Genomic DNA, 25,152 nt, shown 5'->3' on the forward strand with positions numbered 1-25,152 from the left:
AATACTTTTATTCAGCAAGGATGGATTTAATTGATCAAAAATGACAGCATAGACATTTATAAAATGTATAAGATTTCTCTTTCCAATATATACTGTTTTTGTTTTTAACTTTCTATTAATCAAAGAAGCCTGTATCAGAGTGTTTTTTTTTTTTTTTTAATGAATCAGTTTCCATAAAAATATTAATCAGCACAACTATTTTCAAAATCAATAATATTATATATATTTATATTAGTGGCCGAAAGAGATGTCTGACAAAAGTGACGTCAAACTTTATATTAAATATTTAATAAATATTTCGTATGCATATTGTGAAGTTGTGCCTGAGTGTAAAACTAATGTAAGCCTTTCACATTTCAGCTGTATCTTTTGTCATGTATTAGCTATATTATTAGATGATATTTTGTGGGTTTTAGTGAAAATAACCAGATGGAAGGAGCTGTCCTCAGCAACCAAGGAGGATATTGTTAAAATAACTAAATCTGAATATTGCTCATGTGCCGGATGTGAATGGTCAGAATCAAGTAACTAATGTAATGCATTACTTTTAAATTGACAAAAAATATCTGAGTTATGTTTCTTTGTTTTTCTTTTTATTGACTGTTCTGGACTAACCATGAGCATTTACTCATCTCACAGATTCAGTTTTTCTTAAAATGAATGTGAAACAGTGAAATGCAAACTTAAAACATTACACAAACTTCAAATAATAAAATATACTTTATTTATTTAATCTCACTTTATTAACCAATGTATTTGCTGATGACTTTCAATTGTCCAATTCAACCATAAGCAAAAATTACTTTAGATAAACATCACATTTGCATTTCTTTCTTTCTTTTTTTTTTTTAAGAGTTAAAAAGAGTTTAAGAGTTAAAAAGAGTGTTCTCCAGCATGTTCTTTTTCAGTCCAGAATTGCAGCACAGCTGAAAGGTTTGTCTGAGCTGCGCCCTCTACTGTACAAGCATGAATTTGCATTTCTTTCAGCCCAAAGTATACCTAGTTTTTTTTGTTTTGTTTTTTTACGCGTATGCGAGCGAAGTTTGCAGGGTTACAAAAATCTGGTAGTGCGTGTACAATACACACATACTCTTTTGATGAAATCTGCATTAAACGCACTGTACACTTTTCACTTTTGGTATGAAAGGACCTTTACATTAGCCAAAAATAGCACTTTTTTTATTAATATTAAAAAAAACAAACTAGAAAGCCCAGGGCAGGTGGAAAAAAGTAACGCAAACATGACGCTACGGATTACAAGTTACGCATTTAGTTACTTTTTGGGAATAACACAAAATTGTAACACATTCATTTTAAAAATAATGTGATTCCAAGCACACCATGAATGTAACAAAGTTGCACACAATGAAAGTATTCATGCTCAGAATTTTAAAGTCTTCAAGTGGTCTCCTCTGTCCCCTGACCTTAAAGCCTTTGAAAACCTTTGGGAAATTATAAACCTGAACTTCCAATGAAGCTTAACTTTAAAACTTTAAAAACTTGAGGAGGGTTAGAAAGAAGTTAAGCATGACACATGCACAAAGTTTAGTGACTCAATGCCCAGGAAAGGCGGCTGTAATCAAAAATAAGGGAGAACCAACAAAATATTAATAACTGATTACATTGTAGTCAGCATTTCCTGTGAGCTTTTTGTTTTACTGCCTTTAAAATAAAAAATAAGCATAATACAATAAAACCAATATTTAATTATACGTCTTTCATACCAAATAATGTTGTAATTTTAATATCTTAGCCAAGTTTAGTGTATTATTTATCCCAATATAACATACTCCTCAAATTTTGATTGTTTTATAACCATAGTTGTCCTCAATGTACCATTTTCAAAACCATAAAATTTTTTTACCAACCCTAAACTTTTAAACTGTTGTGTAAAAGTATGTGACTTTAGGATTGTTTCCGGTAGTGTGTTTATGTGATAAATAAATGTCTGAAATGGGTCATGTCTCTCTCACACTGCAGCAAGATGAACCTTAAACACAATGGAGACACAGAGATGATGAAATAACCAGGAAGGATTGCCAAAAGAAAGAGGAAAATTGCGTGCAAAAAAAAAAGAAAAAAAAAAAGGAGAAGCTTTTTTTTATTTTTAAATCAATAGAGAAGTAAACAACAGGGAGAGACACTCACAAGAGCACACACACACACTTTCTCATCTGTATCCATGTCTGCGGAGAATGGAGGCCATTACACTCCTCCCTATAGTCAGACATAAACGCACACACTGCTCCTGCAAACCCCCAACCCTTTTTGTTACCCAGTTAAAACACAGAGTCAGCTATAGCTCCATCAATCATTTGTGTGAGAGCGAGAAGAGGGTGGACACATGACAATAGTCACACAAAAGATAAATGTTGGACTCATACGGAAAAGAGGTCTACAGAACATGGTCACGGCAAGCTCCAGTTCTACAAGCACTATATCTGCATGTGTTCTACAACGTCGACCTGTCAATCACAGTGCTACTGTCACTACATGGGTCACCTGGGAAGGGTTGCACCAGCCATTCATCAAGTCTTTCCTAAACTGGAACATAAAAGTTCACACTAGGAGCTTAGTGACTACTAGTTTGTATTTAACAAAGTCTGCTCTTAATTTGGTTGTATCATTTTTGTCTTAAAGTTGGGATGTAACAGAAGTAGCAATATATCTTTTCTTCTGTATTGTGACATACATCCAAGTGAAACACATTTAACAAAGAGGAAAAGGGGACTTGGTTCTATGCATCAGTTGATGGATGGATGGAAGCAGATCTGATTGCGAGCTTGTAGTTGATTGTAAGGAAGAGTTGGAGTTTAAGCAGAGCAAATAGTTGGAGAAGACTAAATTTAAAAAATGAAACATGTACGTATGAATCGTTAAAGGGTTAGTTCGCCCAAAAATTAAAATTCTGTCATTAATGACTCACCCTCACGTCATTATACACCTGTAAGACCTTCGTTCATCTTCAGAACACAAATTAAGATATTTATGATGATGAAATCCGATGGCTCAGTGAGACCTGCATTGACAGCAAGATAATTTACACTTTCAGATGCCCAGAAAGCTACTAAAGACATATTTAAAACAGTTCATGTGACTACAGTGGTTCAACCTTAATGTTATGAAGTGACAAGAATACTTTTTGTGCGCCAAAAAAACAAAATAATGACTTTATTCAACAATATCTAGTGATGGAGGATTTCAAAACACTGCTTCATGAAGCTTTGAAGCTTTACGAATCTTTTGTTTCGAATTAGTGGTTCGAAGCGTGTATCAAACTACCAAAGTCACGTGATTTCAGTAAACAAGAATTTGTTACGTCATAAGTGTTTCGAAATTTCAATGATTCACCACTGGGGGGTGTGAGTTTGGCAGTTTGATACACAATCTGAACCACTGATTCGAAACAAAAGTTTCGTAAAGCTTCAAAGCTTCATGAAGCAGTGTTTTGAAATCACCCATCACTAGATATTGTTGAATAAAGTCGTTATTTTGGGGGTTTTTTTGGCACACAAAAACTATTCTCGTCGCTTCATAACATTAAAGGGTTAGTTCAACCAAAAATGAAAATAATGTCATTTATTACTTCATTAAGCTTCGAAACGTTATGATTCTTCTGTGTCGAATCATGATTCGGATCGCGTGTCAAACCACCAAAAAATCACGTGACTTTGGTGCTCCGAACCGCTGATTCGACACAAAAGATTCATAACGCTCCGAAGCTTCCTAAAGCAGTGTTTTGAAATTGGCCATCACTAAATAAGTCATTATTTTGTTTTTTTGGCGCACCAAAAATATTTATAATACTCAATAATAAATAATACTCACATGAACTGATTTAAATATGTCTTTAGTAGCTTTCTGGGCATTGAAAGTGTCTTTGCAGGCCTCACTGAGCCATCGGATTTTATCAGAAATATCTTAATTTGTGTTCTGAGGATGAACGAAGGTCTTACGGGTGTGGAACGACATGATGGTGAGTAATAAATGACAGAATTTTCTTTTTTTTAAAAGCCTCCAATTCTTGTCTTTAAAAATCTTATCCAGTTGAATTTTGGTTGTCTTAATGGTTCAACACTTAAATATTCAGTGATGCACAAACTAGAAGTTGCCATTTACGCCACAATCGTGCAAAGTTTTAACTTACACACAACTGGAGAACCTGACCCGTTCATGGAGAAAGCAATAAACTGACATGATGCATTTCAAAGATATAGAGAAAAACTAAAGTGTGAAAGTGGAAATCAAACACGCAACCAAAACTTTTAGTGCAACGCTCATAGACATCCATTAATCAATGAGAATTTATGACAAATTTGCCCTAATTTGCTGTATTCCTGCTCAGTTTCAATCTCAAAACACCTTACATGTGTCAAAAGCTTTCTTTAGTCTTCAAGTACCCTTTAATAAATGACCTCATGTCTAAAAGTCATGAGGAAGCACCAATGAAATGCATCACCAGACGGCTCATAACTGCTGAGGAGAAACCTGCCCAACAGATAATGAAGAGATGCAAGACCCCCATAGTTTCTTTCGTCCATCAGGTTTTGACCTGCTCAGCTGAATCACCTTATTGTGTTGAATAAATTACATATGATGCTCTATCAATTGAGCAATACAACGACAAGCCCTTCCGTCTGCACAAGCCATTATTTAATTAATTCGGGTCGTTAAGAGAGGGGCTGTCTGGGAAAGGGGTTGGGTCAGCAGTCCATTACGGCTGATTGATTTCTGCATCTCTGTAAATTGATTAAACAATGTGATGAATGGACACTGAAACACTCAGCCAGGAGGAAAACATACGGGACAGGGGCGATGATGTCATCGGGGAGGGCATGGAACGTGGGAACAGACTGTTCCATTAGAATTTGAGACTCCTGGACGGCTGCAGTTGCAGTGATTTATTATCTTGAATCGCTCATCCTAAGGTCAAGATACACTCAAATAGGTTCATCAATGGGTGCATTCGACGCCAGGGTGTGAATTAGTAATTTATGGGCATTTGTGAGTGTATGCTCTGCTCTTACACTCATCTCACCAGAGGAAAGTTATGAATTTATAATCATGCCCGCACCATCTAATCTAACAAGCTGCCTGGAAACGCAAGGCTCACTGAACATGCATGAAATAGAGTAAATTTTCTGCTTGAGAGTCTGCTTTCACACTAAAAAAAAAACAAAACAACATAAAAATACAAATGAATGAAAAAATGTCACTCAGAAGGTTTAGCAAGGAATCATGAGTGTGCCAAACCTCCACATTAAGAAAGAATAAAGTAATGTTTATTGAATTGTCAAGTGTCAAAAGTTCAAATTGTAAACTACATTTAGGTTCAAATACAATTTCGATAGTTTTGTGCTGAAATGTAATCATTGTTCACACACTTGCTCATTTTTGGGTGAACTGTCTCTTTAATGAAGTCCTCTTTAAATAGACCGGTTTACGGTCGCATCCACCAGACAGATTTGCAAGGGATATATGGATGTCAAGTGCTAGTTGACCATTCTGACCCAACCTGGGTGCATACTTTTTACCCCAACCACAATAATAACAATATATTTTGTTAACCAAGACTGTACTTTCCATCCTGGAAAGCACAAACCGCATTTATTTTTATTTGTAACATTTAATTTTCCAAAAAAAAAAAAAAAAATTAAAGATATTAAGCCCTGAGAGGCTCTGAAGCCCCACAAAACAAGACATTCAGCCAGTGAAGCATTGAGGAGTTTGATTCTCCAGCATACAGCAGGGGACGGTGGACTGGGGACCATGTGGACATGAAGTTCAATTTGGGCTCAACCACAGGAAGCACCAGCCAAAACTCTGTAAGTGCAATTTCAAACAGATGGAGAGCGTGAATACTGCGGACAGTAATGCTGTTCCCACAAACAACGTCACATATGCCACACACACTCGCACACGACACAATTCATTCCTGAGCTCATGTACAATATGCCGAAACACTGAAAATTGCACATTCAAGCAATGCATAAAGAGAATAATATAAGTGTGTTTAAAGGTCCTTGAAATATTGATAAAATGCGATTATGCCTTGTTTATATGCGATTAGAATCTTCTATACACAAAAATATATACATTCAAATCATCTTAGAAACATTCATTATCTCTTAGGCTCATATTCCTTTACCAAAACTTCAGCCTGCAGACAGAAGTATTGATAAAATACAGTGCAGTATGTACAGTACGCTGTGTACTGTGATAGGCATATATAACATTTCAGTTCATATACAGTGCAGAATATTTACAGTAAAACATTTAAAAATTCCCACAAAGAGCTATAAGTAATGTTTTTAAAAGAAACAGGCATGTTTGATTTTTTTTAAGAACGTTAACATTAATGCAGCTTAATGTAATAAAGTAATTTTCCAGCACTTACCGCATCTTGTATATAACATGTGCAGTTTGAGCAAAATATATAGGATTATTTACTGGGCCTGAAACGTATGAAGCAGTAATACTTCTTTTAAGTTTGCTAAAATTTGATAAAAATGTGTCTTTTGGTGGTTATTGATAATGTAAACCTGGCAAGGAAAAGGAATAATAAGGCTAATAATTGTACTCTCAACTTCAGAGCTCAATATGTTAAGCACTCTAAATTAATTTGTACTATTAACTTAAGCAATCAAAACTTCTCATCGGGTGGCGATGCTAGCAGGCTAGCAAAAACAAGGTTTGAATGGCTTGTCTTTCCATATTGAAAAAGATAACTAATGTAGAACAGTCCATTTGTATTATAATTCAATCAAATTTTGAATACCTTACTGGCTATCTATGTAGCCATAAAATAATATTTTTGGCACCTCTACAAAATGTTTAACAGATAATGTTGTGAATAGTAGCTACACAGATACACACACACGTTGAGTCTCTTGTACTAATGAATAATATTAATAATAATAATAATAATAATAATAATAATAATAATAATAATAATTATAATAAAAGCAATACACTGTAAAAAATTTATATGATCAAGAAGTCATGGCAACATACTTTTCTATTACCTTAACTCATCAAAATAATTAAATTAGAAGATTCAACTCAATTTTTTAAAGTCAATTTAAATTAGTTGAAATTACTTGTAACGCCAATTTGATTACATTTAAAAATAAGGTGTAGGTAGAAATGTTTACAGTGTAATATTAATAATAATAGTAATAATACTAATACTAACAATTATTATTAAATGTAGTTGTAATAGCAGTATTACTAAAATGCTTATGCTAAAATACAAATGTCAATACTAACAAAATGTAACGAAATCTGTTGGCTTATGCTATAAATTTTTTTAGCAACATTAGCTCAACACTATAAATAGGTGCATATTCTGTAGCTATATGATAAATAACCAGTATGCACAAGTTGACCAGTTATATTTGGTAAAGCAATTTTGAAAAACTATTTGTTTACTGCCACATATTCAAATTTAAATTCAAAATGTGCATGAATTTGCTAAAATTGAGGCAAAAACTGGATATATACTGCTTTTCTGTATGCCTACTTCCATAAGCACATGTATGTCACTAAAACATTTGAGCAAATGCATCATCTAGAAAGCATCTTGTTTTGAGTGTCATATTATAAGAACAATTCACATATTTGAATTGATGAAAGCACAGAAATATTCTTGTTCTCTTCGTTTCCAAATTTGGAAAGGTTTAGATGTGTTTCAGATAAGCAAATGCTCAAAAAATGTGCTTCTGGATAAAAACAATATATCAGATAGACTGCTCTGTGGGGGGGGGGGTAACATAATGTAACAATATGTAACATAATCCAAGTTAAATTAGTATTATGAGAATCCAAACTTGTTGAATCCAAACTGGAAAAGTCACTGGTGGAAACGAAAATAAAAGCGGTACTGTGCGAAGGAAGCTAATCCACTATAAACTGGACCAATTCAGATCAGAAGTGTCCAGAAAGTCGGCAGAAAATAAGCTAGAGGAGTCATGTCCATTCATAGGTACCATCCCTGGCTCCTCCCCTCCGGTCCCGCCCATTCCGAGCTCCAGCCAATCCATAGGATCAGGGACGGAGTCTACCAAATCTGAAACTGAGTGATTGGAAAAACTCATGTCACAAGTATCCATCGGGGAACGTGGGTGGTCTAGGATACTCGGTGTGCTGAGCATTTGGTTGTGGAGGTCGACGATTAGCGTTGTCGGTCCCCCTGGCTCCACTCCCAGCAATGGTTTGCCAGTAGTGCTTTCCAAGAAGTCTTCAAGACGCCCACCTCCTGTGTCACAATTGCTGTGAGCCTTAATGGAAGGAGGTTGAGGGTCTAAAATCGATGTTTTGACGGGCATATCAGAGGGAGGGGAAAGATTGAGAGGGGAGGAGTTTGAGAAAAGGGGCGTGTTTGGCCGAAGCCTTTCAAGAACAGGATCAGGGCTGGCTTTGAAATTCTCTGAGATTTCTGTAGGACGCAGGAAACAAAGCATGAGTGTGAGCAACTACACACTTTTCTCATTTAAATGACTTTGGATGACAATAAATATTCAAATAAATCATCAAAAATCACCTCCACGCTGAATTAGGATGTCAAACAGGTCGTCAACTTGCTGATGGCAGCCATTTTCCTGCAAGAACAACAACATCATTAGATACGCCAACATGGAGAGCTATTGGGATCTCATTCAGTAATCAGATCTTGGATCTGCTCCCCGAAATCCATTAAATCATTCAGTAAACAAATTAACTGGGAAAACAATCCTAAATCTGCACCATGTGGTGACAAATCATGGATTGCAACACAAATTAATGTTCAGAAAAATGATTATGAAAAGAAAACAATCTCACAGAGGAACAACAGAAATTCGACAGCAGATTGAGTACAAGACAGTACCTGATGGCAAAGAGCTATGGGTGAACACAAGGTGGAAGGAGAGCGCAAAGCATGCTGGTCCAAACTCAAACACATCTTCTCCTGGAAGACAGATATGGATGCATATTACAGGATTCATTCTGTCATTATTTACTCACCCACACGTTACTCCAAGTCATTTTCTCATGGAACACTAACAGAGGAATTCTGAAGAATGTTCATGCGGTTCATCCTCATAAACAAGTTTACAGGACAAAAACACCAAAATGTGACATTTGCACCATAAAAGTAGCCCATTGAACTTGTGCGTTATATTCCAAGTCAAACAATAGCTTTACTTGTAGTAGTCTATATGATTTTAATAGTCGTTTGAACCATATTTGTGGTGTTTATTTGATGTCTTTGTCGTTTTTGTAGATAGCATACAAGTTGGAATGACGTGAGGGTGATAAAATGACAGAGTGTGGCGGGAAGAAATAAAGGTATGAATGTGGTTAAAAGAGAATTTAGAGTAAGATTAAGTAGAGTTGGTGAGGTTCATGATGCCATGCCAAACTATCAAAATAGTTCCCATGCATGTTGCAATAAAGATGTTGCCAAAAACAAGCTAAGCTTAATTTATGTCACAGACCTACAGCATAAATCTGTACTCCACTAACAGAATCTGTGCCATAGTCTAGACAAAACTGCAGTTCGACTGAAGTTCCTATTAGAATTCCTGCCTCGTATAACACAGATTTTGTTATTTAGCTGTAGAAAAGAGTCTTGCTGGCCTCAAGACAGTCTTTACATAGAGTACAGACACAAACATGAGCTCTGCTCCAAAATCCTTTTTTGTAACTCTTTCCAGCTTTACACAGTCAACAATTCTTAATCTTAGGTGTTCTGAGATCTCTTATGCTCAAGGCATGCTTTATATGAGGCAATACTTCTTGTGAAGAGCAAACTCAAAAAATATCTATATTTTTTGACTAGAGTCCAGGTTAGCTGAATCATGATTCCAGTTAGCTTCTAGTGAAGACTTCAGAGTAAAGGAATCACGTTTTTACTGACCCCAAACGTTTATACAGGATTGCTTTGCTTGACTATTATTGTGATTAAAACGAAGATTTAAAGGATTAGTTCACTTCAGAATTAAAACTTCCTGATAATTTACTCACCCCCATGTCATCCAAGATGTTCATGTCTTTCTTCTGTCAAAAAGAAGTTTTTTTTCAGATTAAATCATTCCAGGATTTTTCTCCATAAAGTGGACTTCACTGGCGTTCAACAGGTTGAAGGTCCAAAGTGCAGATTAAATGCAGCTCCAAAGGGCTCTACATGATCCCAGACGAGGAATAATGGTCTTATATAGTGAAACGATTGGTTATTTTCTTTAAAAAAATAAAAATTATGTAATTTTAAACCACAAATGCTCATCTTGCACTAGCTTTTTTTTAGAAGAACAGAGCAGTGCAAGACAAGCATTTGTGGTTAAATTTATATAATTTTTATTTAATTTTTTTAGAAAATGACCCATTGTTTCGCTAGATAAGACCCTTTTTCCTTATCTGGGATGGTGTAGAGCCCTTTGAAGCTGCAATTTGGACCTTCAACCTATTGGTAGCCACTGAAGTCCGCTATAAAGGAGAAAAATCCTAGAATGTTTTCCTCAAAAACCTTAATTTCTTTTCGACTGAAGAAAGAAAGACATGTTGAACATCTTGGATGACATGGGGTGAGTAAATTATCAGGAAATTTTAATTCTGAAGTGAACTAATCCTTTAAATGCATAAACCCAAAGGGTTCACATACTTTTTTTTTCATACTGTACATGCAATGCTACATTTGAGTTTAGATAAAAAAAAACATATATTAGAAGGCACCATAATGTAAACAGCATCTGGATAGGCATCAAACAAGGTTTTGAAACAGATCTTTGGTGCCTACACAAACAAAGCACTTACATGGTTGTTGTTGGGAGATGAGGGGACGGACTCTGTGTCATTCATGGAATCCACTGAAGAGAAGAACTGCTGGAGATTGGCTGGTGCTGAGATGGATGTAGAGCTTGATGTTCTGTAATTGCTCGTCATGTTCAGGTCTGGCTTTAGTGCCTGTCAAAGTAAAAACATGCATCTCAATTAGTCTCGATGTTAATGGGCTAATAGCCCATGCCTGCAGCCCTCATTTGAACACCAGTGAAAGTGATTAGTCATTAACATTTTAATAAGCGAGTTTAAAAGCCTCATAATTGTGTTCAATGACTTGTCAAGAATAAGTGATGCTGCTTTATACATATCATTAATTTATATGAAGGAAAGTTGACCATTTTCGGCAAAAGTCCTTCCCTATTAACTTTCATAGACTCTCAATTACACTGACATCTTAAAGAAGGAATGCTATATTCAGAATAGCATACTAGCACAATATGAGTACGATTTTAGGTGTATGTAACATACTGAGTGTAGTATGCACATTTTCTATATGCATATAATTCCCCTATCAATATTTGAGAAAACATGCAGCATACCAAGTCAGTATTGAAATTTAAAAAACGTGATGCTTTGAGCGCTGTTGAGCGGATTCGTAATCACCTCTGATTGGCCATTGTGTTCACAAGCTCAACAGATATGTCTGTGATTGGCTACAATGATTAATGCACGGGAGCGTTTGAAAGCACACGGAAGTGTTTGAATTTGAAAGCGGGAGCGTTTGAAAGCAGAAGTCTATCAGTGGACTGCTCCGTGATATACACCTGCTTTCAAACGCTCCCATGTGTATCTGTGAAAGTGCTTGGTGAAGAGCGTCACTGATGACTATTTACAACGTTTTTGAAGTTGATCATTGAATCCAAATCCAATCACAGAAATATCCGATGAGCACGTCAACACAATGGCCAATAATGAATAACAAATACACTCAACAGAGATCAAAGTGTCACATTTTAAAAATTTCAGTTCTGACTTGGTCCCAAAGTCAGTACTTTTGACAACTCCAACCAACAATGCAATGTGCATTGTGACTTGGGATGTGGCGATTGAACAAGAATATCATCTGTGACTTATCTTTTTCTCATTTAATTGATCAGACTGACAAAAGTTAATATTTTTACACAAAATCATGTGATCATGTATGTGTTCTGTAGTAGTGCAGAATTATTTCATTCCAAGAAGCACAATGCATAAAACAGTGGTTTTGAACAAACCTTTTTGATTGGCTGTTTCAAGATGACAGTTTGTATGGGCTGTTCAGATTGGATGTTATTGTTAGGCAGTTCAGTCACTGATTGGTTGGGTAATGTTGCGGATGTAGATTGTAGTCTCTGAAAATGACATAAACATCAATAATTACATAATAATTTAACAGATTTTGACAACTTTAACCATTGATACTCAACTCCTTGAGTATTACCTGTAGTTTGATCTGATTGGTTACTTTGCCCTGGGGGCGGCGGCCTCTGGCTGGTGTGTCTGTGTTTTGATTTGACAGTGTTAGCAGGAACTGGTTGCCATTGCAGTCGGTCACTATCGTAGGGGTGGAGTTTGAGTTATGTCCGTCCACTGGGAATGAAGCAACTGGATTTGACTGCTGGTTGGTAAGTGCTTGAGGCAACTGCTGGAAAAACAGAAAAGACAGAGGGTTAGTAAAAAAACATGGGATGCTCCACGATTTTCCATTACAATAAAAGTTAAGTGTCTGACTACTGCTGTGCTGCAAACATAACCCCAGGGGGACGCAATGAAGAGCTAGGGTGTCAGGGGAAATGTTCAGGGAAAAACAGTGTAAAAACATGTAGTACGATAATAATAATAGCAATAATAACATAAAATATGTACAGTTTACCAAACGTGACATTCTTTCTTTTTCATAATGCTTTCTAAAAACTGTTTCTTTTTTCAGTTCTTTTAATTACCCTGCTAGATGAAAACGTGATCATATGACAAGTCAGAAACACTGTACTGACTTGTTTTTGTTGGTTGTGCTGTTGTTTTTGTGTTTTCCTCTTCCTCTGATGTGCTTGTTGCTGCAGGTTACGTTGATTCTGTTGCATCACAAGCTGCTGCTGCTGCCGTTCCTGCTCCAGCTCTGCTGCTACCAGCATCCTTTGCTGCTGCTGCTGCTGCATCTGCTCTGCCTGTGGGAACACCTGTGGCTCCGTTACCATCTCACTCTCCTCCATCACCTCTATGACCTCTTCCTTTATGGTCGCCCTGACCGCCTCCATAGTGACACCAGGAAGTTCCTCTTTGACTCGGATGGGCACGCCCACCCGTTTGCCCTCCAGCTGTGAGCGCAGCGTTTCGACCAGCTGCTGCTTCTGCAGCAGCATGCGTGTGAGTTCCTGAATGCGCCGGTCTTTCTCCTGCAGCATCTGGTCTTTGTCTATAGGGGGCACAGCAGACTGGGATACCAGGCAGCAGGAGGAAGGAGATGTCCGGCTGCCAGGCTCCTCTTTAATGCAGATTGCTGTGGGGAGAGGGGAAGAAGGCTGCAAGGACAGCTGGGTAAGAGGAGAGGTCACCTAAAATAGACATACATAAATATTATGAGCTCTTATACAAAATATGACTAATTAAAACAATTCAAAATACTTGTTGTATATAATTGTATAAATGTAATAATTACATTCTTGGGGAACCGACACAAGTATAATCAACAGAAGAGTCTACGCTGGAAGCGGCTGACATATTGCAATGTGCAATTAGTTGATGAATGCACTGTGTGATTTCTGACTCGCAGCACAGCTACTTTACTATCAAATAATAATACAATTTTATTTGTTTTTATAGGTTTTATGTACGTTAAGAAATAAATGATTGCCATGGATTTTATTTGTTAAAGTGCCCCTATTATGCTATTTTAAATGTTCCTAGTTTTGTTTTGGAAGTCTCCTACAACATGCATCCAAGGTCAAAAAAACATTCATTTTCTCATAATACACATTGTACACCTCATTTCTCAAAAAGTCTAAAAATGGCTCGTTCGTAGATTCAGTCTCTCTAAACTCATCCTTTCCAAGAGCTACTCTGCTCTGATTGGTCAGACAGCCCATTCTGTTGTGATTGGTCTACTGCTTACAGCGCATGTCAGAAAAGAAATGCATATTACCATCTACATTTCAGCTCCAGAGGCTTCTTCAACACTTGATGCACAGTGGTACAAATGGCATTGGTTTTTCTGTGCGAGTCAGTACGAGTCCTCATCCTTTTGAAGACAATAACTTCATTTGTAGTGCACTTTGATCTTTAAAGTATGCAGATATTTTACATTCACACACGGCTGTATTACAAAGTGCATGAAAGGTACTATTCGAAAAAGCATAATAGGGACACTTTAAATACGTTCTGATCATTACAAGCCAGTATGATGTTTCTGTCGTTCTAATGTAGATTGACATTTATTAACCAAATAATTAAAGAATAAATAGAACAAATACAATTCATAACAATCAACATATGATACACAGATATAAATAATTACTAAATTATATTATTTTATTATTTTTTTTAAATGAATTATTTAATTATTAATTAAATACATTTTTATTATATCAATTATTATATAAAATATATATTTAATTAAAAATACATTTTTTATTTTCATTTTACTGTTGCTAACATCTAGCCTAATTATTATTTTGTAATAATTTATTTTAATTATTATTATAATAAAATCAATTATTATATTATCATCAATTATTAGACCAACAGATTTTCATAAAAAAATATATATATAAAGCAGGATTTTATTTTCATTTTACTGCTGCTAACATCTAGCCTAATTATTATTTTATTAAATAAAATAAATTATTTAAATTATTATTAATAAAATTGATGATCACATTATTATAAATTATATAACCAACAGATTTGGGGAATTTATTTTTATTTTGCCACCGCTGAAGTCTAGCCTAATTATTATTTTGAAATAATCTTAATGATTATTAACAAAAATATATTACAATATTACTATCAATTATATAACCAAAATTTTTCATTAAAAATAAAGTAGGATTTTATTTTCATTTTACTGTTGCTGAAGTCTAGCCTCAAGCTCACATCTGATTGGTTTGTGGTGAGTCGACATTCGGAGGTGTCATGCAGCTTTCACACTAGACAGCCTCGGGCTCTAGCTGTTGTGGTGCAATGCTTCACTGGGTGCTTCCAGTGCAGACACAGTGTAAAGTTATCTGTAAATGTCACTTTGTACGCGCTTAGTAACGTTTCACAATCACTAATCCAGAAGTTTTTATTTATCTGAAAGCTAGTGATAAGAGAGCATTTACCATTTCCCCAAAAGCATCCCCATTACAGCTTGTTTCATCTGGGCTCAATCCAGCTGATGAGCGCTCTGAGTGGGCGGGGGAAACCGGAGGGGAGGAGCCAGTGCTGCCAAACTGCATTATCTGTGGTGCCGTCTTCTGAGCTCCACCCCTTTCAGCAGTTGCAACAAATGGGAAGGAAGCGACCACCATGCTCCTGTCTGTTAACTGGTAGAGAGAAGAGTCTCCTCCTGCTACAGGGGCAGCTGTTGAGTGTGTGCTGGTTTTAGAAGATGTTGGTGCAGTGGTGCCACCATGCTGCTCCTGAAAATTCTTCAGCCGTTCAATAAGGTCATTTTTGGTGCCCGAGACGGTTAAGCCACGCAGTTTTAACTCCTGCTTCAGCTCTGCCACCTGCAGGAAACGAAGAGAACGACAGGATGTGACAGGAGTTCATTTGATTAAATGCAATTTGAATAGCCTGTCAGTGATCAGTACTGTAATTAAGAATGACAAGCATAGCACGTGATTCGACCTTTAGCTCCTCCAGGTTGGGAGGCAGAGGCCCTATATTAATCCCTCCTCCATTTGCAGTGGTCTGTTGATTTTGACCAGTCAGATTAGTAGATGATGATTGAGGTTGCGTGTCATTCCTGGATGGTGATGGGCCATTGGCTGAGGCAAGCTGCTGATCAGCAGGAGGCCTAAATAAAGTGTAAACATAAAAAAACATAATTACAACAATAATAATAATATATACAAGTTTTTTTTTTTCTCAAAGTTTTCAAAGCAACGATGCATTAGATTGATCAAAAGTGACAGTAAAGACATTTATATTGAGAATCTTGAGAATATTAGAAGGATTTCTGAAAGATCATGTGATGCAGAAGACATGAGTAATTGCTGCAGAAAATCAAAAGAAATCAAATAATAAATCTGATATTATGAAACTGAAATTTGAAACTACAATAATATTCCACAATATTACCGTTTTTACTTTTTTTTATTGAATAAAGGTATATAGTTTTAATTTTTTTAACAGCCTTTTGGCAGAGGTTTTATGCCGGATGCCCTATCTGACACTATCCTGCACTGAGAGTGAACTAACTTGTGCATAATTTAATATAGAAATATATGGCGTATCTTACTTGGGAGGAGCAGGTAAGATGGTGTGGTAGTTGTAGTTTTGTTGCTGTTGGTTTATGATCTGAAGCTGGAGGAAGAGCTGCTGCTGATAGAGGAGTTTGGCGTAGGAGGAGTCGAGCAGAGGAGGAGGCTCACGCTCGGCTTTCTGGTCCGGAGGAACATACTGGTGATATTTCAGCTTCTTTACTTTTGGTTTATTGTCTCTCACCTTCTTAGATCGCTGAGCAGGTCGCTCACTACTCACTTTACCACCCTAAAGCAGACAGAAAGAGATTACGATTAAGCATTAACATGTTAGTTATTCAGACTAATCACCATCCTGTCAAAGTGACAATAATCTTTAAACTGGTGGGGAATGTCACCTTTTGACCAATGACATTTGATGATCATGACGTTTAATGGACACTGAAATCCAACATAAGTTTTCATATTTTTCACTCTGCCTTTTATTTTTTAAACAAGTTTATACAAAGAACACTTAACAATGTTTCTGTTATAAAGAGATGTTTAAAAAGCCATTAAATCAGTTGGACCATGTCCGTAGGTTCCTTATAAACTGCAACTAGTGTCGTAGAAACAATTGGCATTTTCTTTGCTGTTGTGTAGGCATGATTACTGTTGCCATCATCATCATTAGTGCTCTTGTTATCGTTAACATCACATTTCCTCTACCACGTGTTCAGTTTCATTGCGAAGTAGAAAATTGGTTTCATAATATTAATAATCATTATTTATTGAATAAGGTCGATCTCATGCTGACCTAACAGAAAGCATTTACAGATATCTTTCTACCTGATGGTTACAACAATTGTTGCATTAAATCATGGGATTTGTAGTTTGTATTATTAGACAGTTTTAGTAGTCAGTGTTCTGTAAATCCTTTAAGGAATATACTAGCTCAAAACAAGTTTAAAGTCTGTAAGAAATATTATCAAACATTTTAACACACATAATCTTAAGGTTTAGCATTTATAATTTTGAAAAATGGTGATGTTTATGCTATTATATTTCATTGTAAATTCATTAAATTGTTTTAGGTTGTGATTACAATATTTTCTAAGGTTACTGACAGCAGCTTACAGATGTTTTTGATGATAAGACCCAATGAAAATAGTTTTTGTTGCTTTTAGCCCATGTCAGACAGCTTTTGAAACAACCTATAGGCTAATGTATTCCTAAAAGTTGTTAAAAATATCTAGCACATATTGCACATTCACAACTTTCCATTTAAAAAAAAAAAAAGTTTCTTAGACATATTGATGAATCATCCTGCACTGAACAGATTTTTGTCCAATCAGATCTGTAGAATGAGAATGCCCCGCCCCTTGATACCACCTGTAGCAAATCATGATTCATTCCTGTTGGCTACTTTTAAAAAAAAAGAAAAGAAAGGGATGAGATTTTAATGTTTCCCACTCAAACTTCCTGTTTTAATAGAAAATGTCATGATGTATTTTCGTTACAGTACTTGTATTCGTCCCAAACCATCACGGTGCGGTGCATACAGTCAGACAACGAATACAGACAATCCACAATCCAATCCAGAATGGGGCATGCATGGTAACGCAACGCTGTTTGCTTACCGCCACAAGAAGAGGAGACGATATATGCACCAACCCAAAACAAGAATGGTGAGTTCAGATCACTCAAGAGCCTATTGATTAATTTTTGTGACACGCTCTACAAACTTCACAGAAAGGAAACTGGGACAGCAGAAAGCAGCATGCTGTTTGTTTTCTTTATTTTACAAAAGCACAATGTTTTGTTTTATTAAGAGTGTACACAAACAAAAACTAGACCCTTATAGTTTTGAATGATGCGTTATTCTTATGTATGACCATACATGATGGAGTATTCAAAGCTGTTTTTGCTGTTATAACGAGAAACAATCATTTGGCATTGTGCCGATTTGTGGCATGGAAGTCTCACAACTACAGTCAAGTGATGAAATTTGCATGTCCTGAAAATGGGAAGCCTCAGGTGCTGCTTCATTGGCTGTCTCTGCTTTGTTTACTGCTTAGTGCTTAATACTCTAAAGGGGGCTGTGCTGTACCAACCACCTCAGGGAGGACTAAATGCTGCTAGGGGGAACAAACTGTACTTTGATCTACTGTCTGTTCAAAATAAATGAAAAGAAACCTAGCATTAGGGATTTGTTGCCTTTTTCCTGTTGTAATGAACTTGTATTGAACCCCAGAACTGAGGTATGTGTATCATTACAACCCTATTATTCAACAGGTAATAAAAAAAATGCATGGTGATATTATATATATATATATATATATATCAGGCTATGTAATTAATATAGTTAAATGCTACTTAATAGTGTCAAAAAACTAAGATTAGCATGGAAGAGGATTGTGGCATTATTGCACTTTGCATGATAGGACACGTGTGCAAGACATTCAAATTGTAATTACAGCTGTCCTGGGTTAAATGAGGAACCATCACCTTTTGTAGTGCAGGAGCTTGCTTGTGGCCTGTTGTTCCATTGGCTAGTTTCTGCTGAGGGGCGAGGCCAGCTGCATTTGGCAGAGGAGGAGGAGGAGGGGGAGGGGGTGGGACCTAAGAGAAAAAGGAGGAGCACATGAACTTAAGGAACTCTATCATGACTGTGTGACTTTATTCAGTCATGTGTGTACAAATGTGACTACAGGACCAAAACATTAATGTGTGTAGATGATCAAGAGCGATTACACGCATTCTTGTTAGAATAAGTGTGTGCGAAAGTGTCTGTGTGGATGTTTAATGAGCTGAATGAAGATGGTGAGTGTTGCAAATAATTCAGAGCTCTAGAGAGCTGACTGAGTATGAAGAGCTACACGAAGACTTCAAAGTGTGTGTGTGATATTCTGATGATGATAGATTATTACTTTATAAACCTTGAGGCAGGAACACACCAAGCCAACAGCGACGAACTAGTGGAGACAAAAGCAGACTGAGGGGTTGGCTCACGTCAGCAGCGTCTGCGTCCAAAGTTGGCTTGACACACCAAACCAACGCTCGACAGCAAAGTAGCACGTCCGTGAAATGCCTTTCCATACCAGCAGGTGGCAGTAGCTGCCAATCAGAATGATCAGATGGCACGACGAGCTCCGACGGCGATTCAACAAAAAAAAAAAGCCGTCGAGGACCAACTTCAACCGATTATGCGGAACACGCTGAGAAAACTTAGTCGGCCGATGAACAAAAACTGCCCAACGGTCGGCCGTCAGCTTGTTGTGTTCCTGTCTAAGAAGGGGATTTACTGAAACTGCCAAGATTAACGCAAGCTTAATGGAAAACAAATTGAGACTACCTGTATGTGTTTGAGACACTCAATTCATATACTATGCCCTTAAAGTATATACATCACTGGTGATGACAAAGTATATACTTTTGGCATACTGTTACATACCTCTAATATACATACATTACACTAATATACATACAATTATATAATACTAATAACCCTTATCACACATCATTAGCAGTTTTATTTTAGTATTATTTATATTCTATTATAGTATTTATTCATATTTTGAATTAGCCTTTATTTTTATATTTTCAGATTTTAATTTTAATTTTGTTATATGCTTTTGTCATTTTAAAATATAATATTTAATATTTTCTTTATAAAAAATATTTAATGAAATTAATCCATTTTTTCTTGGCCTGCTTTGGCTAGTGTTAAGGTTGTTGCACACAGTCAGAAATTTTCGTATGCATTTTTTCATATTCGTCATCTTAAACATTTGTTATACACAGAAACCTTGCAAATTAATCCGTTGTGAAAAAAAAAAAAAAAAAAAAAAATCGCAAAACAATACAAAATGAAGTCTTCAAGCATGATTTTGTTGTCCTCTCTTACTTAAAAAGAGAAAAAGAAAGAGGAAAGTCCTGAGATGGCATAGAGAGGAAGGAGAGTTCCACCTCCTTGTCAAAGAGCTGCGGGATTATCCAGAGGGATTCAAAGTTTACTCCAGGATGTCAGTGGCTCAGTTTGATGCTTTGCTAGCGATACTGGAGCCACAAATTAAAAAGACGACCACCAATATATATGTATTCCACACTTTGTTTGCCATACAGTACTTTGTGCTGCGAATCAACTTGCCAGACACCATTCTGGATTTTGGCGTTCGCTTGTATGGTGGCTCTGAATTGTCAAAAACACCTCTCAAAATGCTTGCTACGGATGCGAAAAACACAGAAAATTTAACCCAATCCAAAAAATTTTATGATGGGCAAAAGTTTCGGAGGCAGTGTGTAAACGTGAATGACATAATATGAGGTCGCATTTATTTATTTATTTTTGTGCAAAATTTTTGGATGAAAATTTCAGATATATTGCATGATCATCACACTATCTGGATTCCACTCGCCAGCTCCATGAACTGAGAGAGAACGGCCGGCCTGTGTTTGCATGTAGGCCTATCCTATGATCGGCCAATCATTCATTGAAGTGTTTTTAAACTATTCAAGTGTGATAAGATGTAAAGGAGAACTCAGTTCGGTACTGGTGCACTGTCTGTGTAGCAGATCTCAAACAGTGTGCCAGCACCGATTTCAGTTCTCTTTTATCAAAACACACAAAAATTGTCAAAATGTCTGTTTTTGGCGAGCATCCTCATAAGCACAGTCTTAAATGAGTTAAAATGCTTCACATTGGAGCTGCAATAATACCATGGATGTGCATTATATTTCTAATAATTCAGTGGCTTGTTGTCAATTACTCCTTAATTAACTGACATTTTTATTTCAGCTTTATTTCAAATAACAGAAAAGATCTGTAATAGTTTTAGTTAACAATAACAACACCGAATGTTTGCATGTTAAGCCCAAAGTAAACTTCCATCACTTTGAGGTATAATTTTATGTATGCAAATTAAGATATGGCACCTGTTTTGGTGTTGTTTCATTGGCTGGTATCTCAGGTGGAGAAGGTATGTGGGTGTGGCCAAGGGGAGAGTCCTGACAGAGTAGCTGCTCCGGTGAGAACGCATCACTGCTTTCCTCATCAAACGAAGAGTTCTCTGCGTCTACTTTTGGAAACTCCGTCTCTGATGGTGAGACAGAGAAAAAAGAATGGTTAGAGTAGAACATACAAGATTTTTACTTTTTCTAAAGAAGACATCAGTGGCATTTACCAACACAAAACTCACTGCCACAATGCCAAAGTGTTGCTATGTGGTTATACTGTATATAAAAAACTATATATATATTTTAGCAATAGAAATAGTCAGCGATCTTAAATAAGGAAAAGAATGCAATTGATAAAACAACATGCACTATTTCCCTGTTTCACACTGCACCGATATTGTCCCAGAGTGAATAATAAAACCTCTAAACGTCACTGGATGATATTTATATTTAATTTGAGCATGCTCTGAGAGTGGTATTATGTCGATAATCATTAACTCTCTAATTAGGGTATTTAGGGATTAAAATAGTTTTCTGTTTAAACAAGTCATTCTGTGCAAACGTCTTTCAGTGTTCCTTCTCTGTGCTGCATTGTGTGACGCTGCATAAACTTCATGGTTAATCGACTCTTGCCACCACAGAGTGGCATATACTGTATGAACATTAATGTAAATTAATTTAACTTGGTGTTTGATGCACACCGATCTCATTACCATAACTCCGCATTAAATTATCGCCCTCTGCACCGCTGCAGGAACGTGGCAGAATATAAATATGAAGAATGGAATGAGCAGTGGAGTGCCTGTGTATGGATATGCTGTAGGGAATGATCCCGCAGAAATGTTGAGTGAGAGGAATATAAATGTGAATGTTAGCTTCGATGGGAGAATTATCCAAATCGTGAAAATAGAGCTTTGTTTCGGTCACTCACAAAAACAGTGAATAAAGAGAAAGATGGAAGGACTGAAAGGGGCACATAGATAAAAGATAAAGATTTAGACAGAATGAGGATGAAAGAGAGTCTGAAAGTTGTAACTGCTATCTTAAAGTTTCATTTTTTGATATTATGGCAATATACAGTATATAAGATTGCAACAACTAATCAACAAAATCGATAATGAAAATACATAACTAATTTCTTAGACAATTAACAGTAGGCTTGTTTTCCTTTAATATTATCTATTTTGTTTACACTTAATATAATTAATATTTCTTCTAGGTTTCTTATTTAAACTTGCAAAAGAAAATAAAAAATCAGTTTGAAAGCAGTAGAGCAGTTTATATAGTAATTGCACATAAAGTATTGCATATACACTGCCCTTCAAACGTTTGGAAACACCCCTGCAAAGTGTGGTTTTGGACGATATCAGCATAAATCCTTATCATTTTTTTGGTGCAAATACATTAAAGTAACTTGCCATTATCATTGAAGACCAGCAATAATAATTTTCATTTTGATTACATAATAATGGCAATATATACATGTCAAAATCAGACATGCTCCTTTGCCAGCTGTGATGCCTGGTTACTGGTTTAAACTTGGCCCAGGTTTGTATTGATTTTTGGGTCAGCACACCTTAATAGCTTCAACAAATGATTGCCAATTAAGTTTAGATACAATGAACCAATTAGAACCCAGTTTAGGTCAGATAAGCTGCTAATGGTGCATATTTTGATGAATTGAAAATTCAAAAAGTTTTTTTCTATATATAAACGGTTTATGTAATAAAATATGTTTTCATAGTTTGTGTTGTCCCTTATCAGTGCAAAATTATCACAAATTAAAAAGGATTCACACCAATGTTGTCCAAAACCCCACTTTTCTAGGGCGTTTCCCAACTTTTGGAGGGCATTATACATGCATATATAAACATAGAATATATATAATATGATAATATATAAGAATATTACAAAAATAAATAATAATAATAATAATATTTATATTAAATAACTGACAGATTATCAGCCAAATTGTTATTTGTAGTCCTAGATATATTATAAAAATTCAATATAATGATGGAAAATGAGACATACATACATAATAGTTTAAATTAAGTACCAATTACTACATGTTAAATGGCTGACTGTTTTTGTTGTAACGGTTTGTATATTGGTCTATAACTAGATAAAGCTTTTACTGAACTGTGTGTTTACATTATTAGTGTTGACAAAAGACTCCTGTGTGTATCTGTGTAAGCACTCGGTGAAAAGCGTCACTGATGTATTTTTACAACATGTTTTTGAAATGTTGATCATTGTAGCCAATCACAGACATGTCTGATGAGTGCATCTGTAAACACAATGGCCAATCAGAGGCATTTACAAATCTGGTCAAAGCATCACATTTTTTAAATTTCAGCACCAGCTTGGTACTAAAGTCAGTACTTTTGACAACACTACATATTATTGTGTTTCTGGCTTTACTTTAGTACCTATGATGACTTGTTTGAGGCTGCTGTCAACTGGAAGGATATTTTTGTGAATGAGCTCCATCGGACCAGGCCGCTGGGAGATTTTATCGTTCAGGTCGTCAGCTAGACGAGCTCGTTTCAGCAGAAGCTGCCTGGCCTGAAGAGATGGCTCCGCTGACGTCTCTATATACAGGAAATACATACAGTTAAACATTCTGTATATAATCCAGTCATATTTTTTAAAACGTTTGGACGCCTCTGTATATGTCTTCACCTCTGGACTCTCTATGAGGTGTGTTTTTGTGTTTGGACTGGAAGGGGTGTTAATAAAATACTCACCTTCAAGAATGTGCATCCTGATCAGCTCTGACCTCTCTGGGCGACTGCGGATCTTTCTCTTCAGGTAGTCCTCAGTCTAAGATACAGGAGGAAAGTATGAGAAATAAAGTGAGTGTGTTTATTTTGGCTTCATTGAGAAGAGATGATAAAAAAAAAAAAAAACTATCTGCGTTGGAGGACTTACCCTAGCTCGTTCTAAACTTCGTCTCTGCTCATGAAAAGACGCAGAACTTTTCAGTGCTACAAAGTAAAAAGACACAAAGTGAAAAGACTATTAAATCCAAGTTGACATAAAAATGGATAAAGTTTCTATTTTTAAAAAAAGAAAAGAGCTGTGAGAATGGAAAACATTTTTCAATAAATGAGAAAAATCATAAATAGCAAACTTGTTATCTACACTGTGCAGATTGCAGGCAACGTTTTTGCTTCAGTGTGGTGCAAATACTTTTCATAGTTTTTTTTTTTTGGATCAGGTTACTTTTATATAAATGAAAAAAAGTGCTTGTAGAAGACCTTGATACAGGAACAACTTATTACACCACATCTCTTTATACCAGGCACACATACGCATTTGTACATGCAAAATCTAAAAATATTAAATCGTAACAGGCACATCTGAGAGACAGTTTAATCCTGCAGATTCACAGTCTGAGTGTGCGTGTGTGTGTGTGTCTGTCCCATATTTAATACACTTTGAAACAGAGCTTCTCCTCCTGGTTCACAGTTGTCAGCACAACGTTTCTACAGAGACTGAAAGCAAAGCCCGGATGGTGATACAAAAACTAGAGATTAATGAAGAAAAGATGAATGGTTCTTGCCCATGCAAAAATTCTCAGTGGTTTGCTGGACAGTTTAAAGTGGCTAAATATTATCCCCTCTCAAAAGAACTGAAACTAAACATATTATTACACTCATATTATATATATATATATATATATATATATATATATATATATATATATATATATATATATATATATATATATATATATATATATATATATATATATATATATATATATATATATATTATATATATATATATATTATATTATATTATATATATATATATATATATATATATATATATATATATATATATATATAAATAAAATATACACACACACATACACAAACAACAGTTCTTTCTGGTTCTCGAATCTGATTGGCTGATAGCGTGCAATATTTTAGTGATAACAGCACTCCTACCTTCCGTTTGTATCACTACGCTTGAAGCGACTCATGTCGGCCAAGCAAATCCACCATTT

At 35.8% G+C, this 25,152-nt stretch overlaps 1 protein-coding gene across 5 annotated transcripts in view; it reads right to left on the reverse strand.

Annotated features, from left to right (window-relative positions):
* Nucleotides 1-5,286: 5,286 nt before the first annotated feature.
* The window catches only part of mrtfaa (myocardin related transcription factor Aa), a 58,681-nt gene continuing 38,815 nt past the window's right edge, over nucleotides 5,287-25,152 (reverse strand). For 3 of the 5 annotated variants that reach the window (XM_067381567.1, XM_067381568.1, XM_067381571.1), the window contains 15 exons: nucleotides 24,069-24,124; nucleotides 23,885-23,960; nucleotides 23,567-23,728; nucleotides 21,114-21,274; nucleotides 18,687-18,800; nucleotides 16,238-16,488; nucleotides 15,625-15,793; nucleotides 15,114-15,503; nucleotides 12,792-13,349; nucleotides 12,239-12,442; nucleotides 12,033-12,149; nucleotides 10,792-10,941; nucleotides 8,867-8,947; nucleotides 8,543-8,600; nucleotides 5,287-8,437 (listed from right to left, as the gene is read on the reverse strand). In XM_067381567.1, coding sequence (XP_067237668.1) covers nucleotides 7,905-8,437; nucleotides 8,543-8,600; nucleotides 8,867-8,947; nucleotides 10,792-10,941; nucleotides 12,033-12,149; nucleotides 12,239-12,442; nucleotides 12,792-13,349; nucleotides 15,114-15,503; nucleotides 15,625-15,793; nucleotides 16,238-16,488; nucleotides 18,687-18,800; nucleotides 21,114-21,274; nucleotides 23,567-23,728; nucleotides 23,885-23,960; nucleotides 24,069-24,124 — 3,080 coding nt within the window. In that variant the 3' untranslated portion in view covers nucleotides 5,287-7,904. The remainder of the gene's footprint in view (nucleotides 8,438-8,542; nucleotides 8,601-8,866; nucleotides 8,948-10,791; nucleotides 10,942-12,032; nucleotides 12,150-12,238; nucleotides 12,443-12,791; nucleotides 13,350-15,113; nucleotides 15,504-15,624; nucleotides 15,794-16,237; nucleotides 16,489-18,686; nucleotides 18,801-21,113; nucleotides 21,275-23,566; nucleotides 23,729-23,884; nucleotides 23,961-24,068; nucleotides 24,125-25,152) is intronic. The other 2 variants (XM_067381569.1, XM_067381570.1) reach the window with 2 other exon arrangements.

Source organism: Chanodichthys erythropterus, chromosome 3 (assembly GCF_024489055.1).
Source record: "Chanodichthys erythropterus isolate Z2021 chromosome 3, ASM2448905v1, whole genome shotgun sequence".
Taxonomy (NCBI): domain Eukaryota; kingdom Metazoa; phylum Chordata; class Actinopteri; order Cypriniformes; family Xenocyprididae; genus Chanodichthys; species Chanodichthys erythropterus.